This window comes from Amphiura filiformis, chromosome 5 (genome assembly GCF_039555335.1).
Source record: "Amphiura filiformis chromosome 5, Afil_fr2py, whole genome shotgun sequence".
Classification (NCBI taxonomy): Eukaryota; Metazoa; Echinodermata; class Ophiuroidea; order Amphilepidida; family Amphiuridae; genus Amphiura; species Amphiura filiformis.
The window spans coordinates 78,118,197-78,134,511 of record NC_092632.1 but is presented as its reverse complement, the minus strand read 5'-3'; the positions used below and the strand labels follow the sequence as shown (position 1 = coordinate 78,134,511).

The 16,315-nt window shown below is 36.7% G+C and overlaps 1 protein-coding gene across 3 annotated transcripts in view; it reads left to right on the top strand.

Moving 5' to 3' along the window:
* LOC140153770 (3'(2'),5'-bisphosphate nucleotidase 1-like) overlaps window positions 1-8,216 on the top strand; it is a 34,233-nt gene extending 26,017 nt beyond the window's left edge. The window contains exons 5-8 of one of the 3 annotated variants that reach the window (XM_072176623.1): window positions 5-118; window positions 4,660-4,853; window positions 5,702-5,807; window positions 6,782-8,216. In XM_072176623.1, coding sequence (XP_072032724.1) covers window positions 5-118; window positions 4,660-4,853; window positions 5,702-5,807; window positions 6,782-6,930 — 563 coding nt within the window. In that variant the 3' untranslated portion in view covers window positions 6,931-8,216. Of the gene's footprint in view, window positions 1-4; window positions 119-4,656; window positions 4,854-5,701; window positions 5,808-6,781 lie in introns of all 3 variants that reach the window. The other 2 variants (XM_072176622.1, XM_072176625.1) reach the window with 2 other exon arrangements.
* Window positions 8,217-16,315: the final 8,099 nt, after the last annotated feature.

Sequence of the window (16,315 nt, the reverse complement as noted above, 5' to 3'; positions counted from 1 at the left end):
ACAGGATTGTATGATCATGTGACAGTACTTATAGGTATTGCAGTGAATGGCACTGCAGTAGCAGGAGTAATACATCAACCATATTATAATTATCAGGCTGGTCCTGATGCACCTCAAGGTAAATACGGATTCTTGATTCAAAATTTGAAAGGACAAATGCACTTGGGTTGCATTATATTCCTATGCAGTTGTAAAGCCACCCCTACTTACGGTTCTGGGTTGCGGTCACAGAATTATAGAAGGAGAACCGGAACTCCCTATACTGCCACGTAATATCGCGCCGTCAGCTATGGGGAGAAAAATTGGGGTATTCAGGTCCTTGCCGACGGTGCGCGGAGACGAACGAAAACAATTCTGCGTCTCATCTGAAGCATCTTGGTACTCGCATGCAGGTCGCATCAAGAGCATCTCTCAAATGCGCCCTTCATCCATGTCGCGCTTGCATGACAACGAATGCCTCAAGTGCATTCCAAGGGAAATCGAATACCCCAATTTTTGCTCCATGCCTGTATCAAGATGGTGGTCGAGTCCGGATTCTCTGTCGTTAATTCTGTGGTTGCGGTGCTCAAACACCAAAGTTTGTCCATTGGGCTGTTGCATTTGAAATCCTCGCTACCCCTGTGGAAGATTTGGGAAATATCTTCCACAGGGGGAGTATGGGTTTCAAATGGAATGAACATATTAGGCAATTCCATTTGAAACCCACCCTCCCTCTGTGGAAAATTCAGGTCTAATCTTTCTAAGGTGGTGTATGAAATTGAAACAGAGCTGCCTGATATGTTAATTTCATTTGAAATCCATACTCCCCCTGTTGAAGATATTTCCCAATTCTTCCACAGGGGTAGTGTGGATTTTAAATGGAATACCCCAATTATTTTATTTAATGAATATCAACTTACATGTACTTAGAATCATTTATAATGATAATTGGTTGAGCAGATTAGACCAAACACCCATGCTCAAGAGGTGGTGGGTTCCAACCCAAGCTGGGTTGCTTTCTGGTTGGGCATTAAATTGCATTGTAAAGCCTTGCAGCAGTATGGCTGGTGGAGTAGTTGAAATGAAACACTCCTGTTCAAGAGGTTGTGGGTGCCAAACCAATCAGAGTTATGTTGCATTCTGTGTGGGCAATTACATAGCTTGTAGTGGCTTTGGAGAATATGCCTGGTGTAGCATTTGCAGAGCTGCCAACCCTTCTTGATCCTGCAGAAGACTTCCTCATTTGCTGACAATCTTCTGTCTTCTGCAAAACATATTAAATCTTCTGCATTTACAGCCATCTGGCTAAATTTTCTGCATTTACAGCTAAAAATTCAAAACAAAATCAAGTTTACGCCCACTGTCCTGTCCTTTTGCAAAAAAATAAGGTTGAATAGCCTTGGAAAGGCATTTTTAAGGGTCTCAAAAAGCTAACATCCAGGAGCTTTCGGGGGTGCTGATCCCACGCAAGGGCCGCGCTACCCTTAGCGCAAGAGTGCCACATCCTAAGCTTTTTTTACACTTCGCAGAAATCATCTGCATTTACATATTCCAATGTTGGCAGATCTGCATTTGAGACAAAAACTAAATTGAAGCCAAAGCAGAGCTGATGAACCAAGTAATAAACCATTACTTTGCTACAGGCTCATTTGAAAGCTATAATTGAGTGCCTTGGTTATTTACCGTCCACTAAATACTCACTAATAAACTTCTATGGGTCATGGTTTGATGCTTTCCTGACTACATTTACTAATATATCTGAAAACTAATTTTGACAATATCAAACTTGTGTTTATTTACATCATTAGGTCATGTATTTTCACATTTTAAGGGGGTACTACACCCCTGTGGTAAATTGTGACTATTTTTGCATTTTTCTCAAAAATAATAACACACTGGTAACAAAAGTTATGTATATTATTGGGGCAAGGAATCCAATTACTACACTGAAATTTCAGTGACTCAAGACAAGCGGTTCAGTATATATAATAGGAAATAAAAGTACATCCTAGCGGTACATTATTTTGTATCATAAATAACGACGCGATTGTCTTGGGTCACTCAAATTCCACTGTAGTAATTGGATTCCTTGCCCTATGATATATATAACTTTTGTTACCACTGTGTTATTAGTTTTTGAGAAAAATGCCAAAATAGACACAAATTTATCGAGGGTGTAATACCCTTAAAACTGGGGTATGAACGTTTGGACAGTATTTATTTTGGGACATCAGAGCACATCAGACATATCGAATTGCATTCTGAATACGAAGAATGTCATTCTGATATCAAATAATTTTGATTTTTTGAAATTCGCAATTTAATACACATTTTAATCATTAAAATTGATATTTTTGATATTTAACAGTACTTGAAGTAAACTTTATAAATCTGATGATTTATACTTAAAGTGTATGTAGGTGGGATGAAAAGCCGACGATCAATTGAAAATTTTGACCTTTCGTATTGAAGATATGGATTTTTTTTCCCAAAACACCAAAAAAAATTAGGTCTTTTGGGGAAAAAAATCCATATCTTCAATATGAAAGGTCAAAATTTTCAATTGACCGTCGGCTTTTCCTCCCTGCTACATACACTTTAAGAATATATCATTAGATTTATATAATTTACTTCGAGGACTGTTATATATCAAAAATTTGAAAAATATCAAATTTTATAATTTGTCATAAAATTTGTATTATATTGTGATTTTCAAAAATGAAAATTATTTGATATCAGAAAGACATGCTTCGTATTCAAAATGCAATTCGATAGGTCCGAGGTGCTCTCATGTCCCGCACAAAAAATACTGTCGAAACGCAATAAACGCTCATTTTAGATCCCTTAAGGTATTGCCACTACATGTTCACAGTTTGTGATTTCAGCACCTAAATATATGATGTGATAAAATGGCAGAATTGGACATTTTTAAGACGATGCCAATCAGTTGGCTTTGGCTATGATATGCTAAAAATCCATCAAAATAATATTTTCATGCTACAGAAAACGGAAGTACTGTATTCATTCCATTGGTTCCAGGTTTGATTTCCAGCAGTGGAAAACTTACTGGGGTAACTAGGAAAAGAAAAGTCTCAATTTTCCGCTCTCCTGTGGTACATTTAGAGCAGGGAAAAGAACCAGGAGAGAATATTGTGTTAACTCCAGACTGTTCCAACCCATCCCGGTGTTCGAATGGACCTCAACAGAAATAAGCTTTACAAGAGGCTTTCTTGGGTTATCCAGGGTTGTCAATTTCGAACAAATCAAATCCTATGAATGAGAAAAAATAAAATGCCTTTATAAGCATCCACCCAGTGGCTTTTCATCTTGCAAAACAAAAAATGTTTAGCACTCGCCCAATTAATTAATTCCGAGTCGAGTTAAAGTAATTCAGTATGAAAAAATTTCAAAACTGTCCACTAATAACTATTCGTAATAATGCTTAATTGATGTTGAAAATAAGTGTCTGAAATTCAGTAGGTTTTATGATTCAGCAAAATAAGCACCCACCAAAAATGACTTGCTGAAGCATCCAAGATGCTTAATGGAATGAATATGGTACAGGAGAATTGAACATGTCTGTGTGTAACTAACAACTCATTTTACATTGCATTTCATAAAATTCAAAGTGCCAATACCATAAATCTCACTAAGTAGAGCTTAGTTTTGGTTCAGAAATGAAAGGATGAATTAAATAAATGCAACTAATCTACAAGCAATATGTGGACTATTCTAAACTCTTTGCAGAGGGATTGGTATGCTCAACAAGGTGGGAACTTTGGGAGCTCAAAACCAACAGCTTTACACCAAAAACATGTAAACAGCATATTTTTTTGGAACATTTCAGCCACTCCGTCTCCAAGATGCAAATTGAACTCATTTTCAGTGTTGTGTACTGATTTTACTGAAAATAATAAAGAATGCTCTTTTCAAATACTTATGAAAGTATGAAAATCTGATTGTGTATGGAAAATACTGATTTTATGTCTTTGAAATACTGAAAAGTGTTTTAGAAGGTTGGCAGCTCTGTGTGTTTGAAGGTTTACGAGCAGGCACACCCTTGGAATTACCTTAAACGAGTGTGCTAGTGTAACAACATTTGTCCTTTCTATTGCTGAACAGTACATGGTATTGGTAATGATTGAAAGAGCAAACACTAACATTTCCTGCATAACAATCCTGTTTCTTAGCAAAATTGAAATTACTGCTCATCCAAATAACAGGGACTGCCTTTTGAGGAGAGTGAGAGCAATCGCTCTCTACTGCTCTCATTAAATCTGATATAGGAGAGTAATTTTTAGCTCTCCTAAGTTGACCATTCTCTCCTTACATTCTATTGTAAAAGCTCCAAACAGCTCTCCTTGAAGTCTCCAGGAGAACTATATAATGCCAAAAGGCAGTCCCTGAAATAATCTATCTCAAGTATTTTGCTGTAATCCTCTGAAACGTAGTATGTGTGATTTACGCGTTGCTAATTCCGCCACCGTACTCGTCATGAGTTATGCCTGGTCAAAATCGCGGAAGTACGCTCTCTTCAGAGGTTTACAGCAAATTACTATAACATACATCTGTACTACCTCATGCGCGCATTAACAGCTGCCTTTCCATACTCTTTATTTCTTCCATCTTTCCATTCATCTGCACCTGGCCATTACATCAACTCTTAATATCCGTCAGCAGTTAACCCAAGCTCTTCTTGTATAGGTCGCACCATGTGGGGTATGCTGGAACTAGGAGCTTTCGGTTATGAACACAAAGAGAATCCAAAGCGTGTGATCACAACAACGAGATCGCATGGAACCAAAGAAGTACAGGACGCCATTGATGCGATGAAACCGGACGAGGTGTTACGTGTCGGTGGTGCTGGACATAAGGTAAGTTTTGTTTGTAGTTGCTTGTGATGGTAGAATGAACCTGAAGGTAGTTGGGGGTATTTCCATTTAAAATCCACAATACCCCTGTGGAAGGTTTTACGCAAAGATTTCCACAGAGGGAATATGGACACGGTGGCTCAGTGGTTGCAGCCTTGGACTCATAATCTGAGAGTTTGCTCGATGTGCGTGGGTTCGAGTCTCCGTCCCACCACCGTGTTACACCCTTGGGCAAAGTGCTTTGCCTCGCTTGCCTCACCCCACCCAGGTGCAATAGGAAGCTGTTAGGGGTAGTCACAGTCGTTGTACTGATGAACCTTGCGCCATTTGTAGGCTGCAAACGTTGTTCCGACATATTCTAATGATGGCAGAAATGTAAAGCGCTTTGAGGCTGTTTACAGCATAAAGCGCTGTATAAATATCTATATTTATTTATTTATAATTATTATATGAGTTTCAAATTAACATCCATTTGAAACATTCACTCCAGTTGTGGAAGATATAGGTAAAGCCATAATACAGGGGGAATATGGGTTACAAAATGATTCACCTTGACCAATTACATTTGAAAAGCATACTCCCTACAGTGGAAGATATTTCCAAAATCTTCCACAGTGGTAGTGTGGATTTCAACTGGAATAGACCACTAACGCTGAAATTGAGTTTTTTACAAATTTGGCTAAAACCATGAAAAAAGCAAACAACAACTAAAATTACACTGTTTCATGTGGTACCACCAGGACCAATTGGAGTTTCAGAAAGTGTTTAAATATAATGCATTTTTATGAAGTCCATGATGTGTTTTATTTGGTGTTAGTAATAAAGGTACACATATTTTCCTATGATCACAGGTATTATTGCTACTCGAGGGTAGAGCTACTGCATACATTTTTGCAAGTAAAGGGTGTAAGAAGTGGGATACTTGTGCACCGGAAGCTCTTCTGCATGCTGTTGGAGGTAAGTACAACAATAATTTATAGGAATCGTTATAACAAGAGATATGCTTAACCAAAGTTAGCAGTACTACTTTTGTTTAGTAGACATATTGAAAATAGTGAGAGATGCTAATAAGTGTTTATTGGTGATTATAAATGCTTAGGTGAAATGGATGTTAATTGCCCTGCTACAGTAATTGATTGACTAATCATGCTAAGGCATCTTGCCCTGATTCTACAGACCTGCCAACTGTCCCTCATTTGGGGTTTTCCAAAGTGAAAAAGAGGGACAGTCCTGCTTTCTGAAAATTTCGGTGATGGCAAATTTAAATTTAAGAACAGCAGAAAATGATGCAAATTTCTCTTTAAAATTTTGCTATAGCATTCTCTTTAGTCTATTGTGATTAATTTAGACCTGTAAAACCTTCTCTGAATTCTGAAAGTATTACACACCTCAAGTCTTTGAATTTGTTGGTACCTGGTTTGTGTACATGTACAAGGTTTTGGCCTCAATGTCCCTCTTTCCTGACTTTGGTAGGTTGGCAGGTCTGAACCTACTTTCCCACCCACATGGATTACACAGACAATGTACTTTGATCCAAGTGAATGCACAATGCTGCTTCTAAATGAATTTAAGTGAGTAAAGAGAATTGTGTTAGGCGAGGTCTGCTTGTTTTCTGTTGACAAGGGGCAGTCTTCAGTGAACAACTTTTTTCAGAGCCACCAAAATCTTTATATTAGCAGATAGGCGAGATCTGCTTGTTCTCTGTTGACAAGGGGCAGTCTTCATTGAACGGCTCTTTTCAGAGTCATCAATGGGCAAGGGCGGTCTACATGTCTCATTCTTAGGTACTTTGTCCTGAAGAAGTCAGAGCTACTCCTGACGAAAGCTTGACAGTTCTAAACTTGTCCGACGGCGAACCCGCTAAAAACCCACTAAATGAGTATTTCTGTTTATTCAAATCCATTTTTTTTTTGCTTTGATTTTCTGCCCAGGTAAATTAACAGATGTACATGGCAACACTTACATCTATCACAAAGACGTCAAACACATGAACACCGGTGGTGTGATTGCTGCATATCGCAATCATCAATTCTTCCTCTCACAAGTTCCAAAAGCCGTCAAGGATGTGCTGCCTAGCTAGCTATAGACAACTTCGTCACCATGGTTACCCAAGTCTCCAGAATGGACATTTTTTTGAAAGTAGCTGTCAAATATGGATATTTTTTTAAATAATGAAGGCCAATGAATGTTGATTTTTTTCCCCCCAAAGAAATGTCTGTTCTGTTTTCTATGTAAGACTTGGATACCATTCCGATATGAATGACTGGTAGAGTGAGATAACGTCGTTGGGCAGGAAAAACCTCCTATGTGATTGTGGCCTCTGAACATGTTTAAAACAAAACTGCCAAAAGGTTATATAGGAGGTTTTGCTTTAAACATGTTCAGGGGCCAGTGACACATAAGAGGTTTTTCCTGCCCAGGGATGATAAGTTATTATCTCCATAGGTTATTGTACTAGTTTTTACCTTCTATGCAGCCAATGCGTTCTTTATATGCATCAAAAAATGTACATTCTTAATATAATGGGATGTATCAAGGTGGCATTGTTCCCAAATTTATAGTATTTTCCCTGTACACATTAGGCTCAATAATTTGGTGGAACTAATTTAGGCCTACTGCAAATACGCAGTTGTGTTATTTGCATAGTAAATCACAAATTTTGGCTCCCAATTTTTTTTTATCTTTGGGGCCAAATCAAAAAAAAAAATTTATATTTATTTCTTTTTTGTGATTTACATTACTTTGCATGGATTCGATGAGTCCCTGGATCTAGAGTCAAATGCTAGGACCATTTTTTTCCAAAGTGGAAAAACATTACAAAACAATTTTTAAGCTGGATTCAAAAAAGGTAAAGTTGCATTAAATTTATATTTACTCCTTACTCTATGTAAATGGTAGAGATGCATCCTAAACCAATATATTTTGTACCATTTTAATTGAGTATCAAATACACTTTGCCCTTTGGACTCTACTGAAGAGTCATTTTTGACAATGTTTTTCATTAAAAAATATATACATAATCAACCACAAATGATTGTTGGTAGGTTCAGGGATTCTCCAAATCTGCTGGGAAAAATAGATCAAATCTGCAGGGAAAAAACCCATATTTTTGTGATTTTTATTTAAAATCAAGTTGCATTTTTGCCTCCAAAATGGTATATTTTTAGCACCCTGAACTAATTGTGTTTGAACGCAATACCGTAAAAACTCGATAGTTAGCATATGTGCTTACTATTGAGCGCTTTTAAAACATGCAAACATGAAGTGCCCCATCCACAAAAGTATAAAGGGTTTTGAGCTAATAATTCATACACATAGCTATTTTCGAACAAGTAAACCTGCAAATTTGTGTCTCAACCCCATTAGCTCAGTGAGGCTAAGCGTCGTGCCATTGGTACAATTTTCAAAAGCGCTCGATAGTAAGCACATATGCTAACTATCAAGTTTTTATTACGGTAGTACAATAGACTATTGTTATACTTGTCAGCAAACTCATTGGGCTCTACTTTTTATATAATGTATCCAGCTGTATATCTCAAAGTTTTGATCAGTACAAACAAAGAAACTGATGAAACTACTAGTTTCATCAGTGTTTCTAGATTTTATATTCAATTGTTATGACAAGCAAATTATGACTATGATGTATCTGTAATTTTGCTACAGGCCAGTGGTGTAGAGTATCTTGAAAATTGAACACAATCGTACACAGGCCCATAGCCAGGAGATATTGGGGAATGTGGAACTTCCAAAAAGAGGATTTTTTTATGTAATAAAGAATTTTGCATTAAAACAAAGTGGACTTTTTTGACTGTTACCGTCAAAATTGTTCTTTTGTGTCTGTTTTTGAACATTTTGACTTATGACAGCTAGTGGAACCAATTCGCCTATTGCATGGTTCCGCCATGATGCAAGGAGAGCCTCAAACTGGCATGACATGAAAGGAAGAATTACATAACTTTACACAGTGTTATATGAATGATTCAATTCCCATTCATGCATGCTGCCTGATTGAGGCTCTCCTTGCACATGGCGGAACCATGCAATGGGTGAATAGGGCTTATATTAGCAAATGTCCATCAAAAAGTGAGCCATTAGCATTTGTGTTGCGCCCCATGCACCCCTGGCTATACGGGCCTGGGTTTACATGTGAATTAATGAGTAATTTTTGGGTGGCTAATCCCACATTTTGTCTTTATATAATATAATTGTAGATGGGAATTTGCTGAAAGGTCAACCTAATAATCTAAAATAAGAGCTGACAATTAAATGGTGTGATTACAAAAATAATAATTATAATTGAATGATTGTAATTAAGTTTGAAATCAAAATGTCTGTTAATTAATTTGATTAATTTAATGCTATATTTACCGCATGCACATACTCTAGGGTTCAGGTTATAGTTGGGTAGTGCGCAACGTATTCCACAATTATTCCGAAACTTGAAACTTATAACAAAACATTTCCCACATTTTGAAACCAAAGAAAAATGAGTGAGAGGTTTGTCGGCTTTGTGAATGAACATTGCTCATTCTACCCATTACAAGTGATTTTATATTTCCTGTGCCTCCTTCCCGGGGTGGGGGGGTACTCAGTACAAATGACCATACGGGGACGTGCCGCAAACATGGGTAGCATTTTCAGCCTTCTGGTATATCAATGGCCCCTTTTTCAAAGCTTATTTTGGTATATGAATGGGTCCTTTTTTCAAAGTTTCTCAATTTTTTTGGGAAAACAGCCCAATTTTTCCTTAATCTAGCCAAAATGTTCAAAATTTTCCCAAAATTTTGGGAAAATTTGTAAAAACTAAGACAATTTTGGGTAAATTCGGCCGAAAATTTTGACTTTTGGTATATCAATGGGTCCAAATTTCTTGAAAAATTGGTATATTTATGGGTCTACTTCCAAAATCTCAGCGCACGTCCCTACCAAAACCAAACTTGAGTACCCCCGGCCTCCTTCACATCGCTTCCATCTGAATGGGCACACCCTGTCAGTCCGAACCACCACTAGTCCGAATTTAAGCTTACCTAACGCTAACCCTAAACCTAACCCTAAAAATTCGGACTAGCGGTGGTTCAGACTGACAGTGTTTCAGACTGATGGGGTGACCCCATCTGACTAATCAATATAATGGGCTATTCCAGTTAAATTGAATTTCAAGTGGGGTTACATGAATTGGTGACTCCGTTTGAAATCTGCACCCACTGTATAGGAGATTAAGGTCATGTCTTTCATAGGGGGTGCATGGATTTCAGCTGGAATTGCCCAATGATATGTGAAAATGGGAACATCACAAGGTGACTACCAGGGCTGTAGCTTTTTCTCTCTCTTCTCTTACTCCCCAGTTCTGACTAGCCAGCCAGTTGGATCATTATTGGTTTGTTTTAAATGCCATCGATTTACAGCACAGTTACATGTGATCATTGCACTTCACAGAGAATTCCTAACCATGGTGGCCAAAGACACCCCATAGAGTAGCCAAGATCAGCTTGTCCACTTTTTGTTCGGGTAAACCAGAACAATTAGCAGTGACTTCTTTGTCCAGAAATTATGAGCTGGCTAATTTTTTTTTCCACAGGAGCAAATTTTTCCCCATCCTACAGCAAAGTTAACTACCACTGTATTCTTAGCAGTATTAAGGTACAGCCATGATCACAACTACTCTCCCCTCTTAATCTAAATTCATTATCAATTGATCAGAAGTGCACCAGCTGAAACGTCCAAAGGAGGAAATATTGCAAAATGTTCCTGCTGATTTGCTCCCATAATGATCTTGGCGGGACAAACGCACACAAAATTTGCAATTTTTAAGCTAAAATGACCCAAAATTATTGTAATTTTGATCGGTTATATGACCAATGGATCGATGAAAATGGCAATTTTGATCAGTTTATCCCACAAAACTTGTTTCCTCCCCCCATCCCCCCTGTCAGTAAACCACTGCAAGTCACTGATCAATCAGATTACTCAGGGATCAATCTGTTCAGTCAAATTTATTTACTTATTTTATGAAACAAAAACACTTTTCAGTTGTTTCTATGTAATAATTATATGATTGTGCATTCATAAGGTATATTGCTGATCGAGATCGATGAGCAAATGTGATGCATGCTGGGAATGAAAAGGGCTCAAAAGCTCTCAAATTTGTCGCCCGAGATCGCAAATTTGAGCCCTTTTCCTTCCCAGCATACATCACTTGCCTATCGATCGCTATCAGCAATATACCTCATTTGACACAGTCAGTAATGTACCACCTTTTTACGCTTGTTTATTTGTCAAAAGTACAAAATATTTCCCTGTATGAATATAATATACAACCTAATGATTCTATTGTTGAAAAAATATTATCCATGTATAAAAGTATAAGATTTATCCATAATATAACTTCCATGTTTATGAACTTCTTGTACAATTGTTTTCAGAGAAGAACAGCCTTGGTTGACCTATTTACCGTGTACGTAGCGTAAACACGGAAGTTAGGTCCCGACTGACTGATTGAATCATCCTTCAATCGTGACAACAGACGTGTAATCTGATTGGCCGATTACATGTCAAAGCTGCGTTTGGCGCTCATGAAGGGTAGCAAAGGAATACAAAGCCCCATCTATGTCGCTCTTTAACTAGGCGCACCCATCAATGGGCGTAAAAGAGGGCTGTTCTTCTCTGGAAGCTAGTGTAGTAAAACAACTTGCTTGGAATAACTTACAAAAGTACACTATACGTTGTGTTATCATATGCATGCTGCAGTGCAGCGCATCAAGGGTCCATTTCACTCAACTTTACGAAGCTTCGTTAGTCTCAAAATCGTTTGTAACTTACGACGAGTCGTAAATTCCATCTCACTAAACTTACGAATGGTACACTTCATGACCCTTCGTCTAGTATTGGGTATTCACAACTTTACGAATGGTTACTTGAGGTACGAAGGGTTATTGCCATGGCTGATGCTGAAACATACTTGACTGCACAACTGCTGGCCAGGCAATTCTATATTGTATTTAAAAAAAATAGAAGTGAAATTCCACAGAAGACAGTTATTTTTCTTGATATCATGTGTATAATTATATGACAATAAAATTTATTTTTGGTAATAGGTTAACGTTGATGTTGATCATCATGTCTTAAAGTATGAAATATTAAGGCATCATCACCGTTTAGACTATAGCAAGCCTATTTTTGTAAAATTAAATACTGCTGGGATTTTATTTGTGATCAGGGATGACATATCAGCAATTTGGTAGCCAGTTTTATTCCTCAACTCAAGCATGGTCACGATTTGGTAGCCAGTTTTGTCCCTCAACTCAAATGTGATCACAGTAATTTTGTGACTTTTAGCTACTTTGTGCAACTTTAGAGCTTTTTATTTAAGCTCTTTTTTTTCAGTGGCTTTTGTGACAATAAGTTTTTGAAAACAAGATACACAGAAATTGATTAAATTTTGCTGACCAAAAAGTGACTCAAAATGCCCTTCAAACTTGTTTGCTGAGAAGTTTCATTTTGGGTGGATTTTTGTTGGTTTTGTATGACTTTTTGGCCATCTTGTTTGTGACTACTTTTCAAAAGTAGACTTGATAATTATGCCAAGTACTTCTTAAATATTAAATTTCAAGCTTTTACGTTATTGATGAAGCAACTTCTGTTAAAATCTACAAAAATAACTTGCTATACAATAAGGCTCTCCCTTTTGTATTTAAAATATGTTTTTTCTATTAAACATTAACGTAGTAGTATGTTGAATGATGGTATTTGAAATTGATTGTCCGGGAGATTACAGGCTCTGCTGAGGAGAACTGATATGAAGAAGATTCTTGTCTGAAATAGTGGTAAATTATTAGTTTATTTTCTGTTGTAGAAGTGCTTGATAATTTAAAATTTAAAATTTCTGTTCTTGTTACGGTGAACATTTTATAAAATATTTAGAGATGGGTGAAAAATGAAAATGTAATGATAAATCATTGCCATAAAAAGAAAGGCTGCCAAGTTAATCGTGGGAAAGTCATTAAAGTTTGTAGGCTATTTTAAGGTCGTTCAAAGGAAAGACCTTATGGCATCAGGACTTGTGTGTCCCGTCAGTTACCGGTGTACGGTGTCCGTCAACAATTATGTAAGGCTTTTGGTTAAAATTTGGTTTCACATGAACAGTTCAAATTTTATTGCAACCAAACTTGGGGCATTAATACACTGGGATCCTTCATGTACTGGCGGTGTTCAAGATCATATACAGAGGTCAAAAGTCATTTGAGGTCAACTTGTTAAAAGGCTGAAAATGATAGATATGGACTCACATGAACAGTTCAAATCCAATTGCAACTATTATTATGTTTTGATGAATCCAAGTGTGTGAAAATATTGGATCCAAAACATAATAATGATAACCTCGGCAATAGCTACACTATGGGAACTTTCATGTAATGTTCAAGGTGACACACTAAGGTCAAAGGTCATTTGAGGTAAACTTGTAAAATAGGCTGAAAATTTGTATGTCTCATATCTTCGGATGACCTATCTGGGACCGCCGTCCCTATTTTGGCATACCTCAAATTTGTATTTCTAAAGCCAGTACAGTTTGCAGAGCTAGCAGAGGAGATACAAAGGTAATGTAAATTAATAAAAAGCAAGAGTAAATAATAAAATGGCAAGCGATATCTTACCAAATCAGTTGTTCACAAAATTAACATCTCAAATGTGATGCTATGAATAGAAATGTTCAAATATTTTATGTTAGTTTGAATCTGCTGATCATGAAAACAAAATTATTTTTTTAGCCCTTGTTTTATGCTGAGCCTCAGTATGGATGAGGCTCTGAATGCTTTACACATTTAACCTCAATTATTTTTTTTATTCCAATGGCTTTACCAAAGAAAAGTTATTTGAATTTCAGGCTTAGGACTATTTAGGTATGATAGACAATCAATACTGAAATGTGCTGTAGCTGTAGTCTGTCTGATCATAAGGCAAACAAAAAATTGTTTGTTTGTTCTCAAGAGACAAAAATTTGGAGGGTCGGTAGGTCAATCTTTTTTTTTTCTTTTTTCATATGCTCTCCCTCTCATTCCTCTCAAATGAATCCACATCTTAAGTTATTGAACACCTGATGTGGTTTCAAAACACTGAAAATATAAACTTAGAATTATTACTACACTTTTCGAAGAGAAAATGTGCAAAATTATGAAATTTTATGAGTTTACAAAAAGATTTTTTATTTAAAAACAGCCAAAACAGTGACCTAGGATTTTTGTGTTTTTTTTTTTTTTTTTTTGTGGGCAAACAAACAATTTTTTTGGGCCTAAGTATGAAGAAGAAAATTCTTTTCACTGTCAAAGCTGCCATTTGGATCATGTAATAATAACTTTGGTTTCTTTTAAACCAAACTTTAACTTCAATCAGATTTCTAAGAACCAGTCATGCCATATTCATATATGAATGTTCTCTGAGTTTACACTCAGTGGCTGAGCACCAAGCGATTGATTTTTTTACCAACAAGGTAGATCGCATTTTGCTGCTTTGGAAACTGATCAAAATAAGTCACTCATGGTTCAGTAAACGAGTGTAAATTCAGCTTCACTACAGGTAAATTAGGTAATTCTTGGCCAAGCTCTAACACTCAGATTATGCTAAACACACGCACAGAAGAGAGCATGCATGCGCCTTACATTGCGTACACGCTACATGGACGCAACAGGTATGTTCGAGCTTGGCCAAGAATTACTTAATTTACTTGTAATTTAATACCTATATCTTTTATAATGTAACTCATGGCAGCTGTTGTCATACTACACGGCAGCTGTTGATTCTACTAATCGGTGCACAACCGTTTGGAAATGAATTTATTTATAGCTCAATATAAATACTTCAATGGATGAATATTTCCATTTTTTGTAGTATTGTTAACCATCGAATACAATTTATTGGCCATATTTGTAAAAATTGAAAATGTACTAAAATTTGCATCAATATAGCACAACTGCCAAAAAAGAACCAAACACCTCTGTAATCTGTAAACCAATGTAAGCCTTGTAATAATACACAAAAATTCCATATAAAATAACTTGATTTTCAAAATTCATTTTGAATGAGAAACTGATGTTGCATTGGAAAGTTTCTAGTTTGCTTCTGACCGTATTTGTTCCATTGACCGCCAAGGGCGCTTAACAAAATCATTTTGGGCAGGCGCTTATTTTTTACATTGTTTAGGCTAACAAGACTTTTAAAAAGCCCAAACATTCATATTTGCATGGGCAGTTAATAAACTGATATCAGCTCAGTTTGCTTGTTGAAAAGTCACTTTATGGGTGCTTATTGGAGCATGGGCGGTCAATGGAACGAATACGGTACATAGTACACACACTCCAAGTGCTGTGTAATTCCTTAGGATTGGGCAGGAGTAAAATATGGATGAAGGTGGGTAATCCAATAGACGCTGTCGCTCTTTTGACATCTTGTCCGAAAAGCTGGTAAATCAATACAGTTGCATTTCCCTTAATATTGTCATTGATGCAATCCGTGTACCATCCGTGTAGGTTATCATGTGATTTATTTTACACTTGAAATGATAATTATAATGATTTACCCACAAGATGGACGAAAATGACATCACACTGACGACCTCTATTGGAGTCATTGCCAAAAATAATCTGAACCAAGTTTTGAGTTAATTTGCTCAATGGTTCAGATATTAGTATCACCTAGCAGTGGCCGACAGGAAAGTACATATGTGACCATCCTCCACAACTGAGCCCGGATGTCGCCAGTGCCACTATTGAGATATGCTCCATCGAACTTAACAATAAACAATAGGAAACAAAGGATTTATTGACTGTTTTATTGATTTTTCACTACTTAAATGTCAATTACTATAGACATGATATACATCATTTTAAAGCTAATTTCAAGCAGAATATTTTGGTTGAATATCTCAAAAATGATGATTGGCGACTTCCGGGCTCAGTTGTGCTGAGGGGTCACATATGTGTTGGTATGAGGCTACCACATATTTGTTCATATCATCTAAGGAAATATTTCGGGTCTAAAACGGGATATAAGAAAAATATGAGCTTCCTACCGATGCCAAAACTTTGATGTGGTAAAGTGATGGATGAGGCTGTCAATTGGGTCACCCACCTTTAAAAGAGTCATCTACCTTTAAAAGAGTTGCAACATCAATGTTCTAACCCAAATAGTTTTAAATGACTAATCTAAATAATGTAGATTTACATGTCTGTATTGTACAAATCCCAAAACAATGTCCATGTTCTATTGTTACCGTGGTTACCTTTCATTCCAGAATGAAACTTTTAGAATGAACCACCATAAATTTAACTCCAAAACTAGATTATCTACCACGTGTGTTGAATTTAGACCATCTCTTTCCAAAGAGCAAATGAATTAAGAATTCCAAAATAATGATGTGCAACAAATAAATGAGTAGTTATTTTTACAATGTATATTGGCAATGGATATCTATT